The sequence below is a fragment of the Lutra lutra genome, chromosome 15 (assembly GCF_902655055.1).
Source record: "Lutra lutra chromosome 15, mLutLut1.2, whole genome shotgun sequence".
Lineage (NCBI taxonomy): Eukaryota > Metazoa > Chordata > Mammalia > Carnivora > Mustelidae > Lutra > Lutra lutra.
In genome coordinates, this window is record NC_062292.1 from 42,379,546 (window position 1) to 42,404,869 (window position 25,324).

Here is a 25,324-nt window from a genome sequence, read left to right on the forward strand (position 1 = left end):
CTATGGTTGCCCTGCTGGGCTCAGCCCTGCCACAGGCTGGGGGCCGCCCAGGGTCTGATTTCTCATGTTGGGTCCTGACACCTCCTGTCTCTTCCCTGACCGTCCCAATCTGCCTGTCGCCCAAGCTGGCCACCTAAGGGGTAGGCAAGACGCTGTCCCCATGTCTCCCAAATGGGGAGGGGAGGGTAGGGAGGAGAGCACCGTATATGGAGCATCTCCTGTGTGTCTAGGGCTGTGCTGGCTGCCTCCCATCTTGTTTCTCATGCAGCAGGAGCTCTGAAGACAGCTTCCTCTGAAAACCGACTAAAGTGGTTGTCTTCCCACAGCGGGCAGGACAACTGGAAGCCCATGGCGGGCAGAGAAATCCCTAGCTGCAGTCGCCTTCCCTAGCACACCTTCCTTTGCTCTGACCACTGGGCTTCCCTGTGCCAGGCTCCAGGGGTTCCTGGAGTCAGGCTGTGCACACGCTAACCGCCCTGGCTGGTTATGGCTGTAGACAATTACACGGAAGGAGAAGATGTCTAGCCACGAGCCGGGGCCCGTACACATCAGGAAAGCGACGCCCTGTACCCCCCGCATGACCCCGGGTCCCTTCACCTCATTCAGGTCTTGCTCCGCCGACAAGGAGGTGGTGGGCCACAAATTCAGTGTGGCAGCCTGCTGTCTGCCTGGTTTCAGGAGTGGGGATGACTTGAACCAGAGCCTCTTTCCCAAATGATGGGCATGGAGCCGGTCAGGGCTGTCTGCCACCCCTGTGCCCAGCCTGTGCCTTTCCAAGGAACCAGACTGTGTCAGTGGTCTGGGTAGGAGCTGCCCTGCCCCTGTTTCCTGTGACCCTAGTGCACCCCTGCCCATGAAGAGCCCTTTAACCCCTTCTGTGCTTACCTTGGCCTAAGTGCGGGGGAGAAGGCTATGGTGAGGGCAGAGACCCTATCCCCCCACTTTTCTCTCCCACCCCTGGGTCTCAGGAAGACTCTGGTCAGCCTGCTGGCTGCTCCCTTGCCACTGACTGAATCATTTCTATATTTGGCCAGTGAGCCACGTGGGTGGGGAACCACTCCACTGCGGCTGCACTTCTGACAGCTGGGGGTGGGGAGAGCTAGAGGCAGAGGCTACGGCAGGCAGCGGGCATGTGCATTCCTTGGGAGAAGTGAGCAAGGCGCCATCTGAGTGAGTAAGCCTGGAGAAGGGGCATGCGCCAGTGCCTCGCTCTCCTCCCCCACCTTCTGGTCCAGGTCCTGTGTCCTGTGCCCCACCACCACCCCTGGATGCCCTTCTCTACTCAGCTGGTCCTCACGGCAGCCTCTTCTTCCACAGACCACTGCCTTCCAGTAACGATGGGTGTCGCTAGACCCAGCTGGGACTCGGCCAGGCTCCAGCGCTCAGCCTAAGCGGAGGGCCCTCTTCCAGCCCTGCTCCGTCTGCCTGTCATGGCCACATTTGGCTGCTGCCTGCTTGTCTGGGGACATAGGGCACCCAGCCCCAGCCCTGAGAGGTTAAACCTGACCCTCTGGCTCCAGTCCACAGGGGCGCCCCGGGCACCAGGCCCCTTCCAGAGCAAGAGCAACTGATGCCATGGGAGAAGCGCCCGCCCACCCGTCCACTTGCCTGGCGCCACCTGCTCGGAGATCCATGCCCTGGGTCCCCCCGGAGGTGTCAACCCTGTGAACTCCGTCCCAGTCCCCTGCCGCCGAGAAGGCCCTGCCCACCCCCACCATGTGTGAGGTGATGCCCACAATCAATGAAGGGGACCCACTGGGGCCCCCCCACGGCGCCGATGCTGACGCCAACTTTGAGCAGCTGATGGTCAACATGCTGGATGAGCGGGAGAAGTTGCTGGAGTCCCTTCGGGAGAGTCAGGAGACCTTGGCGGCCACGCAGAGCCGGCTCCAGGACGCCCTGCATGAGCGGGACCAGCTCCAGCGCCACCTTAACTCCGCCCTCCCCCAGGTAAGGCCACGTGGTCCGCACCTCCCTCATCCCCCAGCTCTCCCCTAGCCCCTCAGAGCCCAGCACCCGGTGAGCTCTGGGCCCTCAGTTTATCTGCACCATTTGCATATCAACAAATGGAATTCACAGATCTTTTAACTTCCCTTCATCTGCCTGCATAAGTCCTTTCCCACTTCCAAGCTCCTCGGCCTGGGATTGGTTTCACCCGGAGAAATGGATGGAATTTGATGCTGGAAGAAAACCCAGCCATAGCTGCCCACTGCAGTGAGCCCATGCGGCCAGCAGGTGGTACCCTAGACTGGAAAGACACCTCTGCCTTGCCGGCGCCTCATCAGCGCCCTATTCTCGGAGGTGGTGGGTGGGGAAACGGAGGGTGGAAATGGAGAAGTCTTAGGATCATCTAGCCCACCTCTTATCGCACAGATGGAAAGAACAAGAGGCACGGCATAGAAAAGTCTAGGCAGAGCTGGATTTAGAAGCCAATTATCTTGACACCTGTCTTGGGCTTCTTAATCAATACTACCACCACTGCTAGCAATGAAGTCACCATTTCTGTGTTTTCTGGGTACTAAGCACTCTGTGTGCAGTTTGCTTCGCTAAATGCTCACAGCTATGAAGTTGGTACTGTTACCACCATCATTTCTATTTCACAAGTGATGGAAGGTGATGCTTGAGGAGATTAGCCGGTTGCCCAGCCTGTGTGTGCGTGTGTGCGTGCATGCGTGCATGTGTGTGCATGCATGCATGTTTGTGTGCGTGTGTGTGTCTGTGTGTGTGTTGCTGCCTGGACCGGGGAGGCAGCCGTGAGGAGCCATACGTCCACCGGAGAAGAATCAGGGTGAACCCAGGTGGACCACAGGACTCTCCTGCCCAGTGCTCAGATGTTGTGGGGGCAGAGCCTGGTGGTGCTTCATGGAGAGGGATATGGAGTCCTGCGGGAGGACAGGGTTCAGGAGGCCCTGAACAAGCCATAGATTGAAGGAGCCAGGCCCCCCCTGGGGCCAACAGACTAGAAAGGAGACAGATAAAAAGCCTAGTGACTAGAAGTCCAGGTGGGTAGGGGAAGAGAAGAGCGGCACCAACGGTCATTTAAACTGCATCCGTGTTAAAAGTTGCTGCCTCTGGCAGACTCGTGCTAAGCGCTTTACATACATTGGCTCATTTGATCATCATAGCAACATGGGATGAGGCATGTCCTTCCATCTTATAGATAGAGGTGGAGCTTCAGAGAGGCTAGGTGACTTGTCCAAGGTCACACAGCTAATGGGACAGAGCTGGGATTTGAGTTTAGCCCCATGCTGGGAGCTGCTGGCAGGCAGGGCTTATGTGTTTCTTGTCACTATGTCCCCAGGGAGCATCACAGGACCTGGTACATGGTAGGTGTTCACGGTAGTTGTGGTTGAATGATGGGTTCCTAAGCTGGTGCTGTTGAGCGCTGTTCCAGGCAGCATTCAGGGCAGGGAGACAGCCTTCCTCTGTGGAGTCTGGAAAGGTTCCAAGGACGTGTATCCTTTGAGATGGACTTTGAAAGATAGATGTGATTTCATCACCTGGTGACAGAGGGTTGGACTTTCTGTGGGGGTGTAGCCCACTGAGCAAAGGTGTGGAATCAAGACAGTTTGCTGGTGATTGGACATGGCAGGTGACCCAGGTTGACCAGGTTTTAGGGTGTATGAAAGGAGCCCATGAGAGAGAAGCTTGAAAATCAGGATCCTCAGGGCTTATATTCCGCGTTGTGGACAACGCCGGGCTTTGGGAGACTGTCCTGGCAGCATTGGTCCAATGGGCTAGAGTTGGGGAGGAGGCAGATGTCCTGGGTGGGGAGCCCAGGGAAGGGCGGGGAGGAGAGCACGGGTCCTTCATGTGGTGGCGCCATGGCGTGGGGCTAGGGACGCGCTGAGTTCCATCTCTGGGTATATGTGTGTGTGTGTGTGTGTGCATGATGTGTGTGAGCGTGAGTGTGTAACGTGTGTGAGTGGGCGTGAGAGTGAATGTGTGTGAGTGTGCATGTGCATGGTGTGTGTGTGTGTAAAGGAGGGGAGCAGCACTGGGGCCATGCCTGGCTGGTGAGATGTTTGGCCACCTTTGGCCATGGCCTTGACAGAAAGGCAATAATCAAGGAACAAGGTTGGAGAGATCTGAGGCTTCTCAGGCTCTGGCATCCCTGGGTCCCTTGGCCCCTTCCCACAGGTCCCCCTGTTGCCTAAGCTGGAGTGATAAGAGGGGATTGCTTTGGAATTCTTCCTTCAATCACGAGTCCTTGGTGGACAGAAGGAGGCTTCAGTTAGGAGAGAGCTGCAGCTGCTGTTCAGTCCCTCCCAGACCCTCCACATCCACAGCTCAGGCCACCTTTCGGAAAACTTTTCTGGAATGAGGTGATGTCTGCTTGAATAAGTAGGGCACGATGGACCTGGAACTGCGGGGCCAGCCTCTCACCCTTGTGTGCTTGTCCTCACTGAGATGCGTGGGCTGGAAGGTGTCTCTGTGTGTCTGGGCCTGACAGTGTGGGGACAGGGCTCCTCAAAGGGACACTTTGAGCATGGGTACTCGGTAAGGCCAGAACGAGTGACCTGGCATCAGGCACCAGGTTGCAGCCCTGGACTAAGGAAGTGGGGGTCCCTGGGATGTGGACTAGAGCCACATGGCTGACCAGGCAGGTCTGCAGGCTCTCCTGTTCCCACATACGTGGGTCCTTATTTCAGTCCCTTTATTTCACGGCCACCCGTATCTTGCAAAGCCCTGGCGGCGGGGGGCGTGGGAGGGAGCTCCCTGGGGCACTTGCTTCAAAGCCCCCTCTCTTCCTTATCTAATATCCACCAGTCTCTGTCTGGACCTTGCCTTGCCAACCCAGAGGTGAGATTGCCCTCCATCTGTTTCTAAAGGATAATGTCATTGAGCAGAAATACAAATTAGGGGGCAGGATATAATGGGGTTATGTTGTTGGCTGGAGGGGGAAGGGGCCTCAGAACAGATTCCTTGACTTTCTCACTCTTGTTTCCACCTCCGTCCCCTCGTACCCTAATGTGTACTTGGAGTGGATGGAGGACCCAGAGATGGGGACCCCTCTGGGGGCATGGATGCTAACTGTGGTTTGGATGGATGGGGACTTTTCTGGGGGCAGGTGCCAGAAGTAAGGGGTGGGTGAGAAGATCCCACCACCGATGTGGGCATGCAGGGCACTGGTTAGGGGGCAAATCCCCGAGCACTTAGGGGCTTTGGGGGTTTTTAGGAATTTGCCACCTTAACTCGGGAGCTGAGCATGTGTCGGGAGCAGCTTCTAGAAAGGGAGGAAGAGATATCAGAGCTGAAAGCAGAGCGGAATAACACGAGGGTAAGTGGAGTGACCTGGTGTGTGTGTGTTGTGGGGTGAACCCCCCACCAAGGGCGTGGCCAGGACCGGGCACATCCCCGGCCCCGTGCTGACCTCTTCCGGTCTTATGTTCTGGGGTCGATCCTAGGTTTCTCCCCCATAGATGAGGGTGGCCCTGGGAACGTCTGGGTCTTGGGACAGAGGCTAGGGCAGCTGGCTCGGGGCAGCAGCTCTTCACCAACCTGAAGCATTTCAACATTTTAATAAGGGGGTGCACGGCCCTACTCATGTCTTCTCAGTGGTCACAGGGGTCCTGCTTCTAGCTCCCGGGGCACTGCTCACAGCCCTCCCTCTTGCCCTGCCCCGTGCCCTGCCAGTTGCTCCTGGAACATCTGGAGTGCCTGGTGTCCCGCCATGAGCGGTCGCTGCGGATGACTGTGGTGAAGCGCCAGGCCCAGTCGCCTTCAGGGGTATCCAGTGAGGTGGAGGTGCTGAAGGCCCTCAAGTCGCTGTTCGAGCACCACAAGGCCCTGGATGAGAAGGTAGCCGGCCTAGGCCTGCTGCCTGGCCCACCCCACCACCCGGCCTCGCCTCTGCGCATCCCTCCTCTGCGGTTTCTGCACCCCGTGTTGAGGGAAAACTGCCCTTGAGCTTCGCCCCGGCCCCTCCTCCCACCAGCCTTATTTCCGGGTCCTGTGTTCCGTTCCCTCTCGGAGATGGGCCTCTTGGCAGGCCCCTCTCTCTGCCCCCGTGCTGGTAGACCAAGGCCAGGCTCCTGCAGCCGGAGTCCCGTGGGGTCCCTGTGTCTTCCTCCATCTCCCCTTACCCCGGGCAGGTGCGGGAGCGGCTCCGAGCAGCCCTGGAGCGAGTGACCACCTTGGAAGAGCAGCTGGCAGGGGCCCACCAGCAGGTGAGCCACCCGCCCGCCCTCCACCTGCAGGCTGAAGCTCCCGGTAGCCAAGGCGGGTTCACTGCTCTGCCCCACTTGCTTCTGCACTGGATTTCTTCCCACGGTCATGGCTGGAGACCATTAGCCAACGCAAGGCTGGGAGGAGGCAGGGGACTCAGAAGGGTCTGGAATACACCAGAAGTTCTCTTCTTTTTGACTCACCACCCTGGGGGCCTTGCCCTCCATACAGGTGTCTGCCCTGCAGCAGGGGGCTGGGGTTCCCGATGGAGTGGCGGAAGAGGAGGGGACCGTGGAGAGGGGACCGAAGCACCTGTGGAAGGTGGGTCATGGGGAACTGCGTGGCAGGGGCAGGGCTGCCCCCAGACGGGATGTGAGGGCCCCACCCTGAGTTTGTTCAGGAGAACAAATGCTTGAGTGAAATTCGGGGCTTTCTCCAATATTCCCATGTCTCTTTCCTTCTTCCCCCTACCCCACCCGCAAAGAAACCGATAGATTTTGTGTGTGTGTGCCCCACATGCTGCTAGGCGCCTACTCTGTTGTCTGCTGGAATCCTTAAGGCACTGTGTGTGTCAGTGTCAGATCCGATCCCTTCTCTCTCCCCGAGCCTTTGTTCCCCTAATCATGCCCCTTCCCGGGTGACAAGATTCTGAGACAGCAGGTAAAACTAGACACTACGGTTTTTCAAAAGAAACACAGGAGAACAAGGGTGTTTTGTTTGGTCCCTGTCTGGCGCAAGCTCCTGGGGCCCCGAGGAAGGCCGGTGCTGCTGGAGATGTGCACGGTCATTGGAGGCAGAGCTGGGATCTGCTCTGGAAGTGCCGTCCCTGGGGTGGGCCAAGGGAGTGGGCTACCCCGGGCCCGATGACTGACTCATGGCTCACTGTCCCTGGAGGATGACACGGGCCAGGTAGAGGAGCTGCAGGAGCTCCTGGAGAAGCAGAACTTTGAGTTGAACCAGGCTCGGGAGCGACTGGTCACCCTGACGGCAACAGTGGCCGAGCTTGAGGAGGATCTGGGCACTGCCCGCCGGGACCTCATCAAGTCGGAGGAGCTGAGCAGCAAGCATCAGCGGGACCTCCGGGAGGTGAGCTCGGGCCCCTGCCTGCCCCGACCTGGTTGCCGTGTGCAGGCATTCAGCACTCTGGAGGGCAGCTGCTAGGATGCCCTAGGTGTGGAGGGAGGCCAGGCTGGGGCTGGGGAGTTTAAGAGGGAACACTGGGTGGGGTCCACTGTGCGGAGGCATAGCAGGAGGGCTGGGTCAAGGTCAGAAACTGGCAGGGAGGCATGGGGAGGATACAGGCAGTCAGGCATTGGTGAGGAGGTGCAGGCAGGATGGGGGCAGAGAGAAGCTGATGTCCTTCCCTCCCGTGCCCTCCTCTCCTGCCCCAGGCTCTGGCCCAGAAGGAAGACATGGAGGAGAGAATCACAACACTAGAGAAGCGCTACTTGGCTGCGCAGCGCGAGGCCACGTCCATCCATGACCTCAATGACAAGCTGGAGAATGAGCTGGCCAATAAGGAGTCCCTGCACCGCCAGGTAACTCCTCCCGTTGGTGCGGGGACGGGCGTTGTACTTGACTCTGGAGGTCCTGGTGATCATGATGGAACCTCTTCCTTGGGCCCAGGAGCCTGGGGGTCCTGCAGGTCTCCTTGTGGGCAGCCAAGAACCGGGTTATCCTTGGCTCCTCTGGCCTGTCACCTGCTCTCTCCTGGGGCAGGGCCCGGGGCAGGGACGGGGCAGGGGGAGGCTTTGGGGCTCCCTCTTGACTCCCGGTCATCCCCGCATGGTACTAGTGTGAGGAGAAGGCCCGGCACCTACAGGAGCTGCTAGAGGCTGCAGAGCAGAGGCTGCAGCAGACCATGCGCAAGGCTGAGACGCTGCCCGAGGTGGAGGCCGAATTGGCCCAGAGGATCGCAGCTCTCACCAAGGCAAGTGGGCCCAGGGTGCAGGGCTCTGCCTCTGTTTTGGCTTCTGGAGCTTTATGGAGCTCTGATGTGGTGTGCAGAGAGAGTGGGAGGCACGCGGGGCTGGGAGCCAGGAAATGGCCTGTCACCGCATGACTCCAGGAACACACCGTCAGTGTCTGTCTGCTGGAAGAGTCGTCCCTGCCCTCATCACCCCTCAGGGAAGTGATGGTCCCCTGACAAGGGCTGCAGAAGTTCACAGAGAAGTAGATGAGACTGTTGCCGATGCAACGTGTTTTGATGATCGTTGACACTATTGTGTCACTACTAGCCATCGCTGGGGGCTGGACTGGAAAAATCAGGACTGTTTGGTCCCTGGAAAGATGAAATCCGAGAGGAGATCAGATCAGAGCAGGTTGGGGGGTGGGTAGTGGGAGTGTGGGCTGAGCATACCTTTCTTTGTCAAACGGAAGCATGCTGGATCTAGAAACTAGCTCTGGTTGCTTGAAGGCTGCAGCCGGAGGATTCATAAAGGGGAATAGATTTGTACCTGATGGATAGTTAACTTGATGGAGGAATCATTTCTAAGAGGTAGGCAGGCTGAAGTCATCATGGGATCTGGCAGAGCTGGGTAAATGCAGGGACCTAGATGTGCAGTGGGCTAATCAGGAGACTTTTCGGTATTTGCACCCCATTGGATGCTGTTGGGGGGCTCACGTGGGCTCCCCATAGCTACCCTCCCACCAGCCTTGGAGAGAAGGAAGTCAGCACTGAGTAAGCAGCAGGCTCTGAAGACTCTGGAGGATAGAGGCTGTCAGCTGTGCCAGTGTGACAGCTGGGGGCTTCGTGGCCAGAGCCTCCAGCCTCGGTGCTGGTTGGTCAACCCAGGACCAAGTCTGCTTCTGCCACCGACTGTCTCCGTAACCTGAGAAAAGTCCCTCCCTCCCTAATCAGGCACTTGTGTCATTATGTCTTTGATCATGTCATCATCTCAGTGATGATAGCATTGCACTTGGCGGTGTGTGAGGTCTTTCTTGTGCCCAGGGAGGCGGTGCTGGGCTGACGTGCGGTGGAGGACACCACGTGATGCTGGGCCGTCCACGTCCCCAGCTTCCCAAACCAGACAGGATGGGCTGCAGTGCTTCATATGTTCAAATGAGTCATAGTAGGGGGTTCTAAGGAGGGGTTTCCTGACTGTAAGGTCTGTGCTAGTCTGGAATATCTTATCAGCAGAGACATGGGATCTCCGCCTCTGGAGACACAGGAATGGAAGGGGGCCCCCTCTGCCTAGGCTGGTTATAACCATGGCCAGCATTTGCTGAGTGTTTATGGCATCCTGGGTGTTTGCCATGGATTATCTGATGTAGTCCTCGTGGTGATCCGATGTGCAGAGATGCTATGGTTACCCATATTTTACAGTGGAGGAAACTCAGGCACATAGAGGTCCAGTAACTTGCCCAACATCACACCCCTGGGAAGCGAGGGAGCTGGGATTTGAACCCAGGCAGTCTGGCTTGCATTCATGTTAAGTGCAGGTCCGTCTGCCTGGAGGCATAGAGGAGATTTATGGCAGCTCATACTTTCAAGTGGAGTTTTTTTCTGGAAGTGGGGAGTCCGTTGGGCTGCCAGTTCCAGGCTGTTTTAAGGCAGGCCCTGAGCTGGAAGCAGGGGGTGGGGATCACCTGGCAGGGAGCAGAGAGGGCTTGGGAAGAAGGGTAGTGGTGGTGGAGTTCTGCTCCAGGGGGGGAGGCGGAGGGTTGGGCTTTTTCGGTACTGAGGCCCTGACCCCCAAATGGGTATGTGGGCTGCGGGGCCTGAGCAGGAGGGCAGGGGATCTGGAGATGCACTGACCCGTGCCCGCCTCCAGGCTGAAGAAAGGCACGGCAGCATTGAGGAGCACCTGCGGCAGCTGGAGGGGCAGCTGGAGGAGAAGAACCAGGAGCTGGCGAGGGTGAGGGCACCGGGCTGGGCTCGCAGGCCCCCTCTTTGTCTCCAGGGCAGCCTCCCAGATTGGCGCGTGGACAGGCCTGAGGAGTGGGAGCTGGGAGGGGCCCCGGGAGGTGGTCCTGGGAAGCTGGAGAGGGGGGCTCTGGAGGATGAGTCCGGGGCAAGTGAGTGGGCTGGCACCAGGTCGGAATGGGTGGCCCTGGGGTGACCTGGGACCAGGTGTGCTGGCTCTGCAGGTGCGCCAGCGGGAGAAGATGAACGAGGACCACAACAAGCGGTTGTCAGACACCGTGGACCGGCTGCTCAGCGAGTCCAACGAGCGCCTGCAGCTGCACCTCAAGGAGCGAATGGCGGCCCTGGAGGAGAAGGTGCGGTGGGTCACGGACCTGGTGGGCGGGGCTTCCAGGCCGGGGCGTGGCGTGGCGAGGGTGTGGGTGGAGCCGAGGGGAGGAATTGGGCCGCATGAGGTTAGTCAGGGGCGGGGCGCGTCTGGGACATCGACCTGGGTGGACAGACGTCGGGGAGGCTGGGGAAGGGTAGAGCAGGAGGGGCGAGGAGGGGCGGTCTGGCCTGGAGAGGGGGGCTGATTAGGGAGGGGAAGGCGCCGGCTAGATCGGGTGGAGGAGCCAGGGCGGGGTCGCTAGCTCCCAGCTGTTCTCCCCCAGAACACGCTGATCCAGGAGCTGGAGAGCTCCCAGCGGCAGATCGAGGAGCAGCACCATCACAAGGTACCCAGCTGCTGGGCCGCCCCGCCAGCCTGGGAGGGCCGGGCTTGCGGTGAGGAAGGAACACGCCTGTGTTTCCTGCAGCTGCTCTGCCACCCAGCACCACGCTAGTCTGTGTACAGACGGGATTGCGCTGATCCTCGCTAGAGCCCTTCACGGTGGATGCGTCACCACCCACATGTAAAGAAGAAACGGAGGCCATAAGCTTAGGGCATAGCGGGGGCAGCAGAGGCAGGGCCCAGGGAAAGATCTGATGGGGCCTCAAACCAGGTGAGGCAGGAGTCCAGTGATTCTGGGAGGACTGGTCACTGGCCCTGGCTCAGCCACGTCTGTGAGGTCTGGGCCGGCACCCCGTGCCCCTCGGCTGCCCAGCCTCCACCGCCATGCATTTATGTAGTGCTGAGGGCTCATTAGACCTATTCCAGTAGAATCCTTACCAAGACAGACCCTCTTCTGGCCCTGCCCCTCTGCCTGCCCGCTGCCGACCCTTCTGCTCACTTTCCAGTTGGACCTCTTCTCTTGGTGTCATCTGTGGGCCTGGCCGGGGGCCCCTGGCTTTGGACTTTGCAGTGCATTCTTCTGCTTCTCCCCAACTCTGCTGTCCTCTTTGTCCCTCTCTCCCCTCTCCGCCCCTCCCTGGCCCCACCCCCACCCTGGGTCTGCCTGGCACAGGGCCGCCTGTCTGAAGAGATTGAGAAGCTGCGCCAAGAGGTGGACCAGCTGAAGGGTCGAGGGGGGCCGTTTGTGGATGGCGTCCACTCCAGGTACTGGAGCGCGGGAGGCTGGGCGTGCTGGGATGGGGTCCTGGATGGACCCTGAGGAAGGAGACTTCCTCCCACCAAAAGACCGCCCAGGACCTCAGGGTCCTCCTCCTATCCATGGTGGGACACTGAGGCTCCCAGAACTTGGTCAAAATCACCTAGCTCACTTGGGCCGTGTAGAAGGAGCACCTATCCTCTGAGGGATGCTGAGAGGCCAGTAAAGACAGGATGCTCCTTCCCCAGTGCCGTGGGACACAGGCTGTGCTTCCTGATTCCTTGACAGAGGACATGCCCTGGAGAGGGGTGTGCTGAGTTACCTGCTCACCGATGTCCCACAGGACTTTCTCATGGAGAGTGACTGGTTCATTCTAGTTCCTTGGAGACACCATCTTTAGAGCTCTGGAGGATTGTTGCTTCAGAGTTCAGGACCACCTAGGTTCAGACAGCAGGCAGGGAGCAGCAAGGCAGCACGAGGGACTGATGTGAGGAGGCTCCAGAACTTCCTCATGGTTGGAAGTTGAGATGCCACGTCATGGTTGTGACCACCCTTATCCCGGAAAACATTGTAAGAGACGGGGAGTGGCGCTGTTCACCTAATGCTTGAATTAGGTCCATGTTTTAGGGAACTTCTGGATTTTTCTCCACATTCTGTGAGGTAATTGGCATTGAACTCAGACCTTAGTCCTGCCTCCACTTCTCTGCCCGGAGAGGCAGGGTAGAGACTGAGGACACTAGTAGGCGATGCCCCTCAAGGTCTGTGGGTCCGGGCTGTTTTCTCTCCAAACCAGTATCTCACAGAAGGGAGTCTCTGAGGTTTCCTTCAGTCATGCTCTTGCTGTGTTGGGGCAATAGGGATCAGTTTCCCTGAGGAGAGGTGACAGGAAAGGTGTACCTGCCCATCTATGTGGGGAGGGGTGGGGCTTGCATTAGGGAAAGGGATGTTGAACCTGAAGAAGGGAAGCCTGTGGGTGTCTGGGGTGGTAGAGACGTAAGTACTGCCTTCAAGTTCATCAGGAATTTTTGTTTAGGACATACGGAGACAGGCAGGAAACAGAGACAGGGAATAGTAGTTGGAATTCCTCTGACTTCTTCCTTCCCATAGGTTTCTCTGAAGAGACCCCCCCCCGCCCCAGCCCCCAATGAATATGACTCATGACTCCTAGTACACTGAGCTATTTGCCTGATTGCTTTCCTTAATGGTTGAGAATTCTTGGCATTGACCATAGGAGGATTGGACCTATCGAGGAATTGGGACTGAGTTGGAGGAGAGAAGGGGGGATAAGCAGAAACTCCCCTTTCCCTGCGGCTACCTTATCCATTATAGGCTTGCCCTGTCCCTCTGCCCTGAGCCCCCTCAAACTGGGAAGGCTTGGGAAGGCATCATAGGGAAGGAGTGTCACTAGGGAAGGCATCCACACCTTCCAGAGCCTCATTACTGGGATTCTAAAATCCTAGGGTTGGAATAAACCCAGGGGGCATGTAAGTGGTTTTTCTAGTCCATGTCTCTGATAAGAGTGTTGGAGCCCCCCGAAGCTTCCTGGGGATAGGGAGTCTGCCTGGGTTGAATTTCAGCCAGGAACTCAGTCTAGATTATGGGGAAACCCAAGGGAAGTTGCTGGGAGAGGACTAATCCCTTGGGATTAAAAGGATCTTTAGAGACCCTTCCTTGCAAAATCCATTCTTGTCAGATGGCCCAAGAGCTGTTGCTTGCATGCCTCTTTGATGGGGAGCTCAGCTCTTTAAAAGTCACCAGTTGCATCATAAACCAAATCTTACCATCTGAAGGTGCTTCTTAGGTTAAATGGAAAGCTGCTCCCCTAGAATGTTCTCGCCTGGATCATTCTGATCCCTGGGGCACCAGAGAATAAATCGAATCTCTTGTTGACACAGCCACCCTTAAACTATTTACAGTAGCTCTCTGCCAGCTAAGACTTCTCATCACCAAGCCAGAGATCCCTTAACTCTTTGGGCCCTAGTGGGTGTGGCTGGGGCTCCCAGTCCTCAGGGCCGGTCTTTTCTCCCCCTGAACCACTCAAGGTCGCACATGGGCAGCGCAGGGGATGTGCGGTTCGCCCTGAGCACAGCCACGCACGTGCCCTCAGGCCTGCACCGCCGCTACTCAGCCCTGCGGGACGAGTCTGCCAAGGTGAGGGGTGGATGGGTGAGTGTGGAAGGCTCTCCCCTGGGGGAGTTTGGGGTCAGTTCGGCCGCGTGCCTGTCTCCAGTTTCACAGACGGCTGGCGTGCGGTGCAAATCCTCCCCCTCCTGTGCCACCCCCACGCCCCATGTGGACAACAGCTGCAGCCCTGGGGCTTGGGGCCATTGTTAGCTGCGACAGCTGTGCCCCTTCACCTTGGCCTCCTGGTGGGCAAGTGGTCGGGGCTGGCGGGCGGCCAGCCGGTCCCTGAGGCCCTACTGAAGCGTGTGCACGTGTGCCTGGGGTGCGAGCGTGTGCTTCTGGTGGGGTGGGAGATGCAGGGGTGAGGTGGAATTGGCCGGCTTTCTGGAACACGAGTTGTGGTTTATGGGGGAGATGAGGGAGGGATGGCAGGTTTAAGTGGCCCTGGGGATGGCACCTGACGTTTTCTGAGAAGCAGCTTTGCATTCTTGCTGAGACTGCTGCCTGGGGGATGGGGGTTGAGGGTGGGGGGAGCAGGAAAGAAAGGACAGAAGAGGACTGACCTCATCTTTTATCTGGGGAAACGTGATTCCCTCTTAACCCCAGAATTGTTAAGTACACTGTGCCCTGGGCCCAGGGCCTCGGCTTGCTCTAAGGCACTACAAGATACAGGTAGAGGAGGGAGCTCCTAGTCTGATGGGGGAGGACTCCTCTTTGCCCTTAGGTAAGCCCTAGTCTGGTGGGGTCACAATCTGAAGGCCTCTCTTTCTCCCTTCACCCTTTCCTCTCTCTGTTGATAAGAACAGAGCAGGTGCCTAGAAAAGAGCCTTAAGGGGAACTTGTGGGTCTGGGTCCAAGAGGGTGGGGTTAGTATACCTCTCTGTTCCTGCCCCCTGCTCTTCTGGCTCGCTCAGCCTCCTTCTGTGCTCTTTCCTCTTCCGGGCCTTTGTCCACGGAAGATGTTTGTAGCGTGACTTCTGAGACCACCGCCTCTCAGGGCTGGGTACGTCCTGAGACGTGCTGAAACCCTGGGAGATGCCAGTCAGATAGGACTGCTTGGCTTCTCTTGTCCCCTGGATCTAGTTACTCTTAGAGAGTTTGTATTCGTAGAAAGGGGTAGCCTTTCATAGTGCTAACTTTGTGCCAGACACTGTGCTAAAGTCCTTACTCTGTTCTCACGATTACCTACCACATAGGTAGGTACTGTTACCATCCCCACTTTACAGATGAACAAACTGAGGCACAGAAAGGTTAAACAACTCTACCACTGTTGCACAGCTAATAATCAGATTCCAAAGCAAGACAGGCTCTCTCTGGAATCTGTTTCTAACCATTCTGCTACCTCACTCCTTGAACTGGGGTAGTATTTCTTAGACTCCAGTGGCAAATAAATCACCTGGGAAACTAGTTAAAGTGCAGGTACTCACTTTGTGTGTAGCCTGGGGTGGGGCCTGACGTTTTGCGCTTCTAAGTTCTAACGAGTCCCCGAGTCCCCGGGAGGAGCCTTTGCTGCTGGGATAGGTGGGGAGGGGCCGACTCCTCAGCTGCCCGGTGTGTCTTATCACTACTCTCCCCTCTCCTTTGCTAAGGACTGGGAGCCCTCTCCACTGCCTGGGGGGCTGGCCCCCACCGCCGCCCCTGCCTTTGACAGTGACCCCGAGATCTCTGATGTGGATGAGGATGAGCCAGGGGGTCTGGTGGGCTCCGTGGATGTTGTCTCCCCCAGTGGCCACTCGGACGCCCAGACTCTGGCCATGATGTTGCAGGAGCAACTTGACGCCATCAATGAGGAGATCAGGTTCGAGCTGGGGCAGAGGGCCTGTGGGCGCCTTGAAGGACGGGACCCCTTTAGGTTGGGGCACCGCAGGACAACTTCTCTGTGTATCTGCTTATCTCTTCTAGCTGCACCTCTGAGTGCCTAGTCTAGGGACTCTGTGTGGGGCATCAGGCCCCATGCCGGACCGCGAGGGGTGAGAGCTCAGCCTGACTTCTTGGGCTTCATTTCCCCTCCCGGGACTGGGGAGGCTGTGTTCCCGCAGCACCTGTGTTTGAGACTGGAGCTCCCACTGACTGAGGCCAGATCAGGGGGAGAACTTTGTAGATGCCCCCGGCAGTCTTGCCACAGTCTCTGAGGGAGGCAGTGTTATTTCCATTGTCCAGACAAGGGACCAGCAACCAGAGAGGTTAAGTGATTTGCCTGAAGCCACACAGTAAGTGGCAGGGTCAGGATTCAAACTCAGGTCTACACTCAATGTATTGTAGCATTCCTCCCATCCCTAATGAGGTGTCAAACAGAAACCAGGGGCAGGGCAAGGGATCAAGACCTGTACTTGACCCTGCCTTTATAGGAGGTTTATGAATGTTTATGCCCAGCAGCAAGCAAAAATCTGAGCCAGAGTGCCTCAGCCTAGAGGGCTGTAGGGGACATCTGGTTCCACGGTTTCCATACTTTGGGATTTCACAGACCAGTTAGAAAGAAAACCTCTCTCTCTCTCTCTTTCTCTCTTATACACACACACACACACACACACACACACACACACACACACACACACACGGGAAAGAAGGATATTAACATAGGGCCGCCAACTTTTATTCTGGAAAGGAAAACATGAAAGGTAACTACTGTCTCCTATCACAACCATTCTACAAAAGAAAGGGCATTTTCACATCCCTCACATTGGAAAGACATACTCTCAGAATAAAGACGAGTCTGGCTCCTAATGGACAGTTAGCATTGTCACATCAATGCATGTACGTGTGTGCACATGAGTGAAGGAACAAAGACATGTGCCTCTGTGACCACCCCCTCCCCGCCCACACATACAGAATGATCATGGGTTTTCTCATTTTTCTTGGAAGAGGAAAAATTCTGTCAGGGGTCAGCATCAGTTAAGGGACCCAGGTTTGGGACCTGTTGGCTTGGGCCCCTCCTGACATTGGGTCTAGGGGGAAACTGAGGCCAGAGCGTCTGACTCCGGGTGGCCCGCCTAGTCAGGGATAGGTCAAGAATCCTGCCTTCCGGAATGGTTTGATTCCCACTGACTAAATGCCCTCCTTCACGTTCTGTTACGTGAAGTCAGCTAATAAGACAGAGAAATGTTTCCGAGCTGTTGGGGGGAAGATCGAGCTATGTCCACGAGGCCTGGTGTGTCCTGGCCATGCCAGAAACAGTGTGGGTTCCCCTGCCATTGCCTGCTGCCTGGGGTCCCAGGGTGGGGGGTATGGTGCCGGCACCTGCCCCCCCGCTGGGCTTGCAGGGGATGTGGGGGGACCAACACAGTGTCTGGTTGGGCCTGGTCCCAGGATGATCCAGGAAGAGAAGGAGTCTGCGGAGCTGCGTGCTGAGGAAATCGAGACTCGGGTGACCAGCGGCAGCATGGAGGCCCTCAACCTGACTCAGCTGCGTAAGCGCGGCTCCATCCCCACCTCTCTGACCGCCCTGTCGCTGGCCAGCGCGTCCCCTCCGCTCAGCGGCCGCTCCACGCCAAAGCTTACCTCCCGCAGTGCTGCCCAGGACCTGGACCGCATGGGGGTCATGACCCTGGTGAGAGTCTGAAGGCAGTTGATGAACTCTGCTCTGGGGGCTGGCTGAGGGTCGCTGAGAAGGCTTGGTAGGGCTCAGTCCTCTCGGCTGGGCCTGGCATCCTCTTCCCATGTTGGGCACGGACCCCAGCATGTCCGGCCACCAACATGTCCTCCTGGGATTGGCCGGGGCCTGTCATGTCTTTCTCAACCCTGTGGAGAAGCAGAGAGCGAGAACCTCAGCTCCGGCCCGTACCTCTCCCTCTCTTCCAGAGGGAGCCCTGACTTAGTTTTCCAGGCCGGCTTTTTTTGGCTGTGGTATTCTCTTCAGGCCACTGAGTCCTACCTTCTCCTCCTAAGGCCACTGGGCTCCCTTGGGGTTGACTTTCAGGCATCTGGAGGGTGATTCTGAGCTTACCCCTTACTTTCTCTTCCAGCCCAGTGACTTAAGAAAGCATAGGAGGAAGCTGCTGGTGAGTACTGCCCGATGACCCAGGTACTAACGGGTGAATTCTCCCAGGCCCTTCCCTTTGGCTTCTCTCCCCTGGGCCCTTGAGTCTGAGTCTGGGCTCAGAGAGGCCCCCAGTCTTCCCACTGCACTTCTCCAAGTTCCTCTGCCTCGTCTGGGCTGGGTAGGCAGGCCCCAGATCTCTCCCTCTATCCCCTGACGGCTTCACTGTCTGTTCAGTCGCCAGTGTCTCGGGAAGAGAACCGAGAGGATAAAGCCACCATAAAATGTGAGACTTCTCCTCCTTCCTCACCCAGGACGCTGCGGCTAGAGAAGCTTGGCCATCCCGCCCTGAGCCAGGAAGAAGGCAAAAGGTAAGTGGCACAGGCCCCACACCTCGAGTCCCTCTACCCCAAGGTCATCTCATTCCTCCCCCTGCCTCTGGAGGGACAGAGTCTCCCGTATCCAGGTGTCTGAACATCTCACTTCTCTTTGAAACACCGTCGAGGAAGGACATACCCATGTCTCCTTTGGTCACCTTCTCTAGTCACCCCCGCCTCCACCCCCGACCAACCTTACTGCCTGAAAGTTCTCCCTGAGGTCTCACTTCAGGTCTCCTGGTGTAACGAAAGCCTGTCTCTTTCATTGCGTCCCCTCCTGGCTGTCTTCCTGTAGTGCTTTGGAGGATCAGGGCAGCAACCCGAGCAGCAGCAACAGCAGCCAGGACTCCCTGCACAAGGGCGCCAAGCGCAAGGGCATCAAGTCGTCCATCGGCCGCCTGTTCGGGAAGAAGGAGAAGGGCCGGCTGATCCAGCTGAGCCGGGATGGAGCCACGGGCCAGGGTGTCTGTCCACGTCCTAGCGAATGGGTGCAAGGGGAAGGGCCAGAGCAGAAGGGAGTCCTGGGGTCTGGCCTTCTGCACTGGCCTCTTGGGGGCCCGTGGGTGGAAGCCGCAGTCACGCAGGTCTTGACTCCAGGGAGGAGAGGCAGGTGCTGTGGACGAGAGCTGTGTCGCCGTGGCTCTTGGAATGCTGTGGAAGGGATTCCTGCCCGGGGTGAGAGGTTGGACCTCTGAGGTTTCTTGTAGTACGGAGGTTTTCTGACGTCCTGTGCTCAGGACCTTTGGGAGGACTCGGTTCTTGATTAGAACTTATTTCTAGTGCATCTGCCCTCCAGGATGCCACAGGTCGTAATGCCTCTTGATGGCTTCTTAGATACTACATTCGCATAAATGCTCGGGCAGCAGTGGCATTACCACCTCTGTGCTAATAGAAAGTTCTGCTGCGTGCTTGGCACCTGGTGGGTACACAGTAAATGTCTGCTATCCTCCTCCGCCTTCCCCTGTTCCTGCTTTCCTTTCCTTCCTCCCCGTCCTTCTTCCTCTTTCCCTCATCTATTCCGTCATTTGTTCAACAGACATTTATTGAGTACCTCCCGTATACAAGGCTTAGTGTTGGCCATTCTCTCAAGGAGCTCAGTGTCTCATAGAAAGGGAAAAGGGAAAGAGATGATTCCAGAACAGTGTTAGGATAGCAGTGTACTTCAGGCACTTCTGGAACGCAGAACTCAGCCGCGGAGTGGTAGGGACGCCTGCAGTGGCTTCCTCTACTAGGCAACTGCTGGGCTCAGGTTGGAAGGCTAAGTGGGAAGTAGCCAAGCCAAGAAGAGTTGTCTGTGAGGGGTCTGGGGGTCTGGGGGAGGCAGGTTCTGGGAGTGGAGGCTCTGTATGCGATTGAGGCTCTTCAGAGTGGGGGAGAGAGAGGCTGGAAGAAAGGAGGAGGTGGCTGTGGACCCTAGGTGGGCTGGCTCAGAAGGGCATTGACAATGGCATGCCGGGATCAACTGGAAGAAAGGAACCTTTGAACCCAAAGGCATAATTAGACCTTCCTTTGCCTCAGAGAAGGTGTGAATCAGAAGCCAGCTAGCTAAGTGAGGAGGAGGAAGAGGGAAAGCAGGTACCTCTGTCTAGGTGGGGAAGGAGGGGGAGCACCCTGCCCCCAGCCCTGAGGGGTGCGGGGGGGTGGTGGTGGAGCAGGTACAGAGGGCGCTGGGAGAGAGCTGAGAAGGGCTCATCTGTGGACGAGATCTTCTGCGGGCAGTCTTAGGATTTTCTACACTCCCTGCACCACAGTTGTGCCTGACCCTGAGATAGCATTTCACCTTGTTTCCTGGGTCACCCCAGACCTACGGGTCAGCTACACTGGGTGGAGGGACGGGAATGTGATGAATTCTAAGATGTGGCACCTGCTGTGAACTCTATAGGGGCCTGGCGTCTGTTCAGAGGATCCTTAATAGAAGAAGACAGAGCTAGGGATGCTCCCCTATGGCAGTTGTGCAAGATTGCTCCCTGAGCAAGAAGCTGAGGGGCACACGGCTCTCAGTGTGCCCGTCTTCCCCCACCCCAGCCAGGTCAGGATGATCCTCTGTGAGCCCGGAGTAGACTCACATCTGGCTCTGTGGGTTTCCTTTGCACCCTGGTTTGGAGGAGAGCTATGTTCTGTCTAGGATTCTGCCGTTGGAGGGGTAGGAAGGCCTCGGTCCATCTGGCTGGAAAACGCCTCCAGGGCTGAGTCTCCCCAGGGGAGACTCTCTGGTCTGGGTGACCCCTTTGATGCCACGGTGGGGCCACCGGGATGTAGGGACATTGAGCAGAGGCTCTGGGAGTGATAGATTGTCCCATTAGGCCTCCTGGGTTGTTAAATGCTGAGGAGCCTCCTGTGGGTCTGCTCCCCAATCCTGGCCCAGGCCAAGGGAGGAGAAGGAGGGGCCTGGCTCACATGCCATCTCTTCCTTCTAGTTCTGCTAACAGACTCCGAGCTTGGTCTGCAGGAGCCCATGGTGCCTGCCAAGCTGGGGACCCAGGCAGAGAAGGACCGGCGGCTGAAGAAGAAGTAAGAGCCACAGGCCAGGGGAGCACCCAGCCCCTCACCCACTGTCCTTCTCTTGGCCTGCCGTGGGACTGACTCAGGCAGCCAAAGCCAGAGCCAGGCCCTTTCTGAACTGAGTTGGCCCGGTGCACCTGGGCACAGCAGGGACTGGGAGGTGATTCTGAGGGTGAGCCAAGGAAGAAGGAGGCTGGGGGCGCTGGGGGAGAGAGACCCAGGACCTGTGCGTCTCTGGCAGAGCAGACCGAAATGTCTGTGGGTCAGGCCATGTGCAAACAAAGTCGGAGCCCCTTGTCCTCTGGGGATGGAGAGGAGTCCTGCCCATGTCTTGCAGCACGGAGCAGGGGACGGCAGTCTAGTGGTGGGGAGTCGGGTTGTTGAGAGTGCACTTAGCACATCCTGCGGTCTCAGGAGTAAGCATGTTTGGGAGAAAAGGAGACTAGGAGTCTGTTCTTCCTCTTCCTACAAGACACCAGCTGCTTGAAGATGCCCGCAGAAAAGGAATGCCCTTTGCCCAATGGGATGGCCCTACTGTGGTCTCCTGGCTGGAGGTAAGCCTATAGTTTGTCCCCAGAAACTAATCACCCATGTGATATTGGGAAAATCCCCTCACCTTCTCAGGCTGTAGATTTTTCCATCCGTAAAATGGGAAGGAAAGACATTCGGTGGTTGTCATCTCTATATTCCTAAATTCCGCACAGTGTTTGCTCTTTTGAGACTATGGATGAGGCCTGGCCCTTGTTCCTTGATATCATCAAGCTCTTGAAGGTGGGGAAGGGGCTGAACTTACCCCCTGTGCCCGTGTCTGCAGCTCTGGGTGGGGATGCCTGCCTGGTATGTGGCTGCCTGCCGTGCCAACGTCAAGAGCGGAGCCATCATGTCGGCCCTGTCGGACACAGAGATCCAGCGTGAGATTGGTATCAGCAATGCCCTGCACCGGCTCAAGCTCCGGCTGGCCATCCAGGAGATGGTGTCGCTGACCAGCCCCTCTGCCCCGCCCACCTCCAGGACCGTGAGTGGCCTATCCCTCATGCAGGGTGTTTTCTGAAATCCTGGCGTAGAATTTGCGAAGTTTCCCATTAGCCTTTGGGAAAGTGGCAGCCTTGATTCCTGCCCCTTCCAGTCCCTCAAAGGGCTCCATCTGGTCTCTAGGAGGGGCTGACATACTAGGAGGATCCCAGCAGCCTCATTCCCTGCCTTCCAGGTTCCCTGCATACCACCCATGGGCCCCACCCCCCTATCCCCACTCTGGGAACCATTGCAGATCTCTGGGCAGAGTTTCCAAGGATGGGGCTTCCAGGGGTTCTGCGTGGTTACCGGACTTGGGGATACAGAGGGGTAGGGCACTTGTGAATTCTGTCCTGGTCCTCCAGCCTCTCTGTCTGACTGCAGACTAGTCTGCGGACTCTCAGAGTAAAGTCGCTCACGGCCATGCATCTCTCTGATTGGGATCAGCCTGTATTCTAGATCTGCACCATTCATCCATCTTCATTCAGGAAATGTTTGTGGCGCTTTTGAGATGCCAGGCCCTGTGCCAAGCAGTGTGGCTGCAGAGATATGGGGAGGTGCTCAGAGCCTCAGTCTGCGGGGCTTGGGGCTACGCCTGTGGGAGGGCTCACGGGAAGGGATGTTTGTCCTTGTCCTTGGGGTTCCCAGCCTCCAGGGAACCCTGGGGACCCACACGCAGGACCTGCTAGGTTTCCTCTCTGCCTACAGTCTTCCGGGAATGTCTGGGTCACCCACGAAGAGATGGAAACTCTGGCAACACCCACTAAAACAGTGAGTCTGGGCCTCGGGCCTGGGTTGGGGCTGTTGACCCCTACAAGGATGACGGGAAGGTGGTGGGAAGTCAGAGCGGGTGGCAGTCGGTTTATATACGAGACTGATATCCTGATGTGTGTTGGGTTCTGTTCTCAGGGTGGTGGGTTGGGAAAGGAGTGGAATGGGAACAGTTAGTGGGTGCTGGGGGTTCTGTCCCAGGAGGCCCCAAGCTCACCCTAGGCCACTGGTGTGCTGTAGTGGAGAAGAGCCGGTCTTGGGAATAGGAAGTGCTTTGCCCGGCTCTGGGCCTGAAGCTGCAGAGTCCTTGTGCTTGATGCTTGGTCGGGGACAAGGAATGGGAGAGCCTGGCCCTTTGAGGGGCTCCCAGCCAAGCCTACAAGGTGTGGGCATGTGTTTTCACCACACACACATTTGTTCTGCCCTCAGCGCAAACACAGACACCTGCACTAGCACAGACACCTCGTGTTCCGTCTTGCCACTCCAACAAGCTCCTCCTAGTCCCCTTCCCAGCCACTGGGCTGTCTGCTCCCTCTGCTTGATGGGGCCAGGGGTGGATGCTTCCAGCTTTTTTGACTTTGCCTGTTTCCCCTGACACGCTGCACTCGTTCCCGCTAGGACAGTGAGGAGGGCAGCTGGGCTCAGGTAAGATCCCCTTCTCTGTCTGGAGCCACCTCTCAGGAGTTCAGGACAGTGTTCTCCCCACGGGCTCTCTGCCCAGCAGGACTCCCCGAGTCCCAGTCTGTTTATGTCCCCTCTTTGCACGAAAGGTCCTAGACGGGTTTTCTCATCCCGCTGAAGCCCCCTCCTCCTCGTTCCCCTTGAGCTACTTGTTCTGGCTTCTCAGGGTGGCAGATACCGCCATAGAGGGCCGTGTCCCTGGCACACCTGCCTCTTCCCCTCTCTTCCCAGGAATAATGAGACTGAGATTGACATGAGTCCTCATGCTCACCCCATCCCCTTTAAGGGGCACCCCTGGTGAGCTGGGCAAAGACCTTTTCCTCATTCACCGAATTGGCAATTATCATGTCAAGTGCAAAATCTAAGCCCCAGAGATTTGTAGAATTTTATACTACAACTCAAAAACAAGCAAACTTAATAATATATAATTTTAGAGAAATACACATTGGTGATTGGAAAAACTGTAAAAACATTTCTTCCAGCAAGGGCATGATAGAACCTCAGCATAGTAATGACCTCTAGAGGGACAGCAGGGGACGGGACCGGGAAGGCGAGCACCGGGAAGACACAGCCGTGGGGTGGTGTGGTTGGTGTCCATTGATGTTACCTTCCTCTTTATGCTTAATATCGAAGCTATACTATGATATTATGCTACGTTTATTTTTATATGTATAACACTTTCACTTTTAAAAGCTAAAATCAGTGTTTCAATCTAAAAAAAATGAAGTAGGGTAAGGAAACAGAGTGAGGGAGCGGTGCTCTTCCTAAAGTCTTTTTTTTTTTTAAGATTTTTTATTTATTTGACAGACAGAGATCACAAGTAGGCAGAGAGAGAGGCAGAGAGAGAGGAGGAAGCAGGCTCCCTGCAGAGCAGAGAGCCTGATGCGGGGCTTGATCTCAGGACACCGGGATCATGACCTGAGCCGAAGGCAGAGGCTTAACCCACTGAGCCACCCAGGTGCCCCCCTAAAGTCTTTCTAAGGATAGGTGGCCAGAGGAGTCCCTGCTGTCGGCGGGAGGTGACAGCAGAGCGGGTGGACGGGGGCGTCTGGGATGTGCAGAGAGTGCTGGCAAAAGCAGCAAACAGAGGGGCTGGGGAATTCCTGGAGTGGACACCAGAGCTCAGAGTGCAAGTGCAGGCCAGCTCCTGTGGCTTTTGACTTTAGTCTGTTCCTAACTCTCAGGTAGATGTGGGAGGCCAGTTTCCCAAGTGAGATCGGCTTTTTTTTTTTTTTTTTTTTCTTCCTTGCCGCTCTGCGGTCCTCTGTAACTCGGCCTGTCCCCTGGGCTCAGTGGGCTAGAGGCCAGTGGAGAAGCAGGAAGGCAGGTCGGCCACACACCACCGCAAATACATTCCTGAGTCGACAGGAAGGACTCCATATTATCTGCTGCCTGGATAGCTGCTTCTGTTCATTAGTGTAGATAATCGATCCGTGAGTGGAGCCATATCATTCTGAGGTCTTAAAAAGTGCCATTTAAACCCCTCCCCCTCCTCCCACTCCCAGCTTCTCAGTGAACATAAGCGGCTGTGGCGGCTGGGGGGGGCCGTTTCCCTCCACAGGCTACGCCAGCTGCAGCCAGCTGGCGAGGCCCTCCTCCTCCACAGACACTGCCTTGTTCCTCCAGACCCTGGCCTATGGGGACATGAACCATGAGTGGATCGGGAATGACTGGCTCCCCAGCCTGGGGCTGCCCCAGTACCGCAGCTACTTCATGGAGTGCCTGGTAGATGCGCGCATGCTGGACCACCTGACCAAGAAGGACCTGCGGGTCCACCTGAAGATGGTGGACAGCTTCCACCGGTGAGCAGGGGAGCCCGGCCCTGGGGCTCTGTCTGCAGGAACGCGGTTGCCTCTGGCTCTGCCTGTGGCCCGTGTGGGTGCCAACGGGTCCCCCCCTTGCAAAAGCTGGGTCCTCTTCCCATCCCTCGACGTGAGGGAAGATTTGGTACTCTCTCCTCCAGCCCTGAAGACTCAGCTTCACATCCTTGGAGCTTTCCCTCCTAGGTCTGCCTTTCGTTTCTCTGCCTTTGGGCTGCCCAGGTTTCTCTGTTTACTTTGGGAAGCCTCCGCCCAAAACCAGGGTCCCGCTTCCTTGTCTACTGATTTCCTTCCAGGCTGAGAGGAAAGGTCTTTCTGGGCCCTGCTGCTCCTTGCATCCCGGATCGTTGCCTCTCAGCTTCGAGCCTGCGCCATTTGGTACAGGATGCCATCCAAGGCTCTCCTCCCCCTTGCTGACAAGGTCTTCTGTTCACATGTGTCTGCGGCGGAGGTCTCCAACTGGCAGCCCGTGGGCAGACTTTGGCCCCACAATTGTGTTTTGTTGGGCTGACACGGTATTTTAAAGATTATGGATTTAGTTGCCAGTGTTTAAGCACTAG

The 25,324-nt window shown here is 57.0% G+C and overlaps 1 protein-coding gene across 6 annotated transcripts in view; it reads left to right on the forward strand.

The window, feature by feature from the left end:
• PPFIA4 (PTPRF interacting protein alpha 4) overlaps positions 1 to 25,324 on the forward strand; it is a 47,615-nt gene that overhangs the window by 9,876 nt on the left and 12,415 nt on the right. For 3 of the 6 annotated variants that reach the window (XM_047704729.1, XM_047704731.1, XM_047704730.1), the window contains exons 2-25: positions 1,318 to 1,950; positions 5,180 to 5,281; positions 5,638 to 5,802; positions 6,096 to 6,170; positions 6,400 to 6,489; positions 7,063 to 7,254; positions 7,560 to 7,706; positions 7,964 to 8,098; positions 9,942 to 10,025; positions 10,258 to 10,389; positions 10,687 to 10,749; positions 11,419 to 11,510; positions 13,545 to 13,653; positions 15,216 to 15,424; positions 16,933 to 17,173; positions 17,589 to 17,624; positions 17,840 to 17,973; positions 18,275 to 18,441; positions 20,397 to 20,490; positions 20,954 to 21,035; positions 21,296 to 21,496; positions 22,201 to 22,263; positions 22,882 to 22,908; positions 24,571 to 24,746. In XM_047704729.1, coding sequence (XP_047560685.1) covers positions 1,717 to 1,950; positions 5,180 to 5,281; positions 5,638 to 5,802; positions 6,096 to 6,170; positions 6,400 to 6,489; positions 7,063 to 7,254; positions 7,560 to 7,706; positions 7,964 to 8,098; positions 9,942 to 10,025; positions 10,258 to 10,389; positions 10,687 to 10,749; positions 11,419 to 11,510; positions 13,545 to 13,653; positions 15,216 to 15,424; positions 16,933 to 17,173; positions 17,589 to 17,624; positions 17,840 to 17,973; positions 18,275 to 18,441; positions 20,397 to 20,490; positions 20,954 to 21,035; positions 21,296 to 21,496; positions 22,201 to 22,263; positions 22,882 to 22,908; positions 24,571 to 24,746 — 3,050 coding nt within the window. In that variant the 5' untranslated portion in view covers positions 1,318 to 1,716. The remainder of the gene's footprint in view (positions 1 to 1,317; positions 1,951 to 5,179; positions 5,282 to 5,637; positions 5,803 to 6,095; positions 6,171 to 6,399; positions 6,490 to 7,062; positions 7,255 to 7,559; positions 7,707 to 7,963; positions 8,099 to 9,941; positions 10,026 to 10,257; positions 10,390 to 10,686; positions 10,750 to 11,418; positions 11,511 to 13,544; positions 13,654 to 15,215; positions 15,425 to 16,932; positions 17,174 to 17,588; positions 17,625 to 17,839; positions 17,974 to 18,274; positions 18,442 to 20,396; positions 20,491 to 20,953; positions 21,036 to 21,295; positions 21,497 to 22,200; positions 22,264 to 22,881; positions 22,909 to 24,570; positions 24,747 to 25,324) is intronic. The other 3 variants (XM_047704734.1, XM_047704733.1, XM_047704732.1) reach the window with 2 other exon arrangements.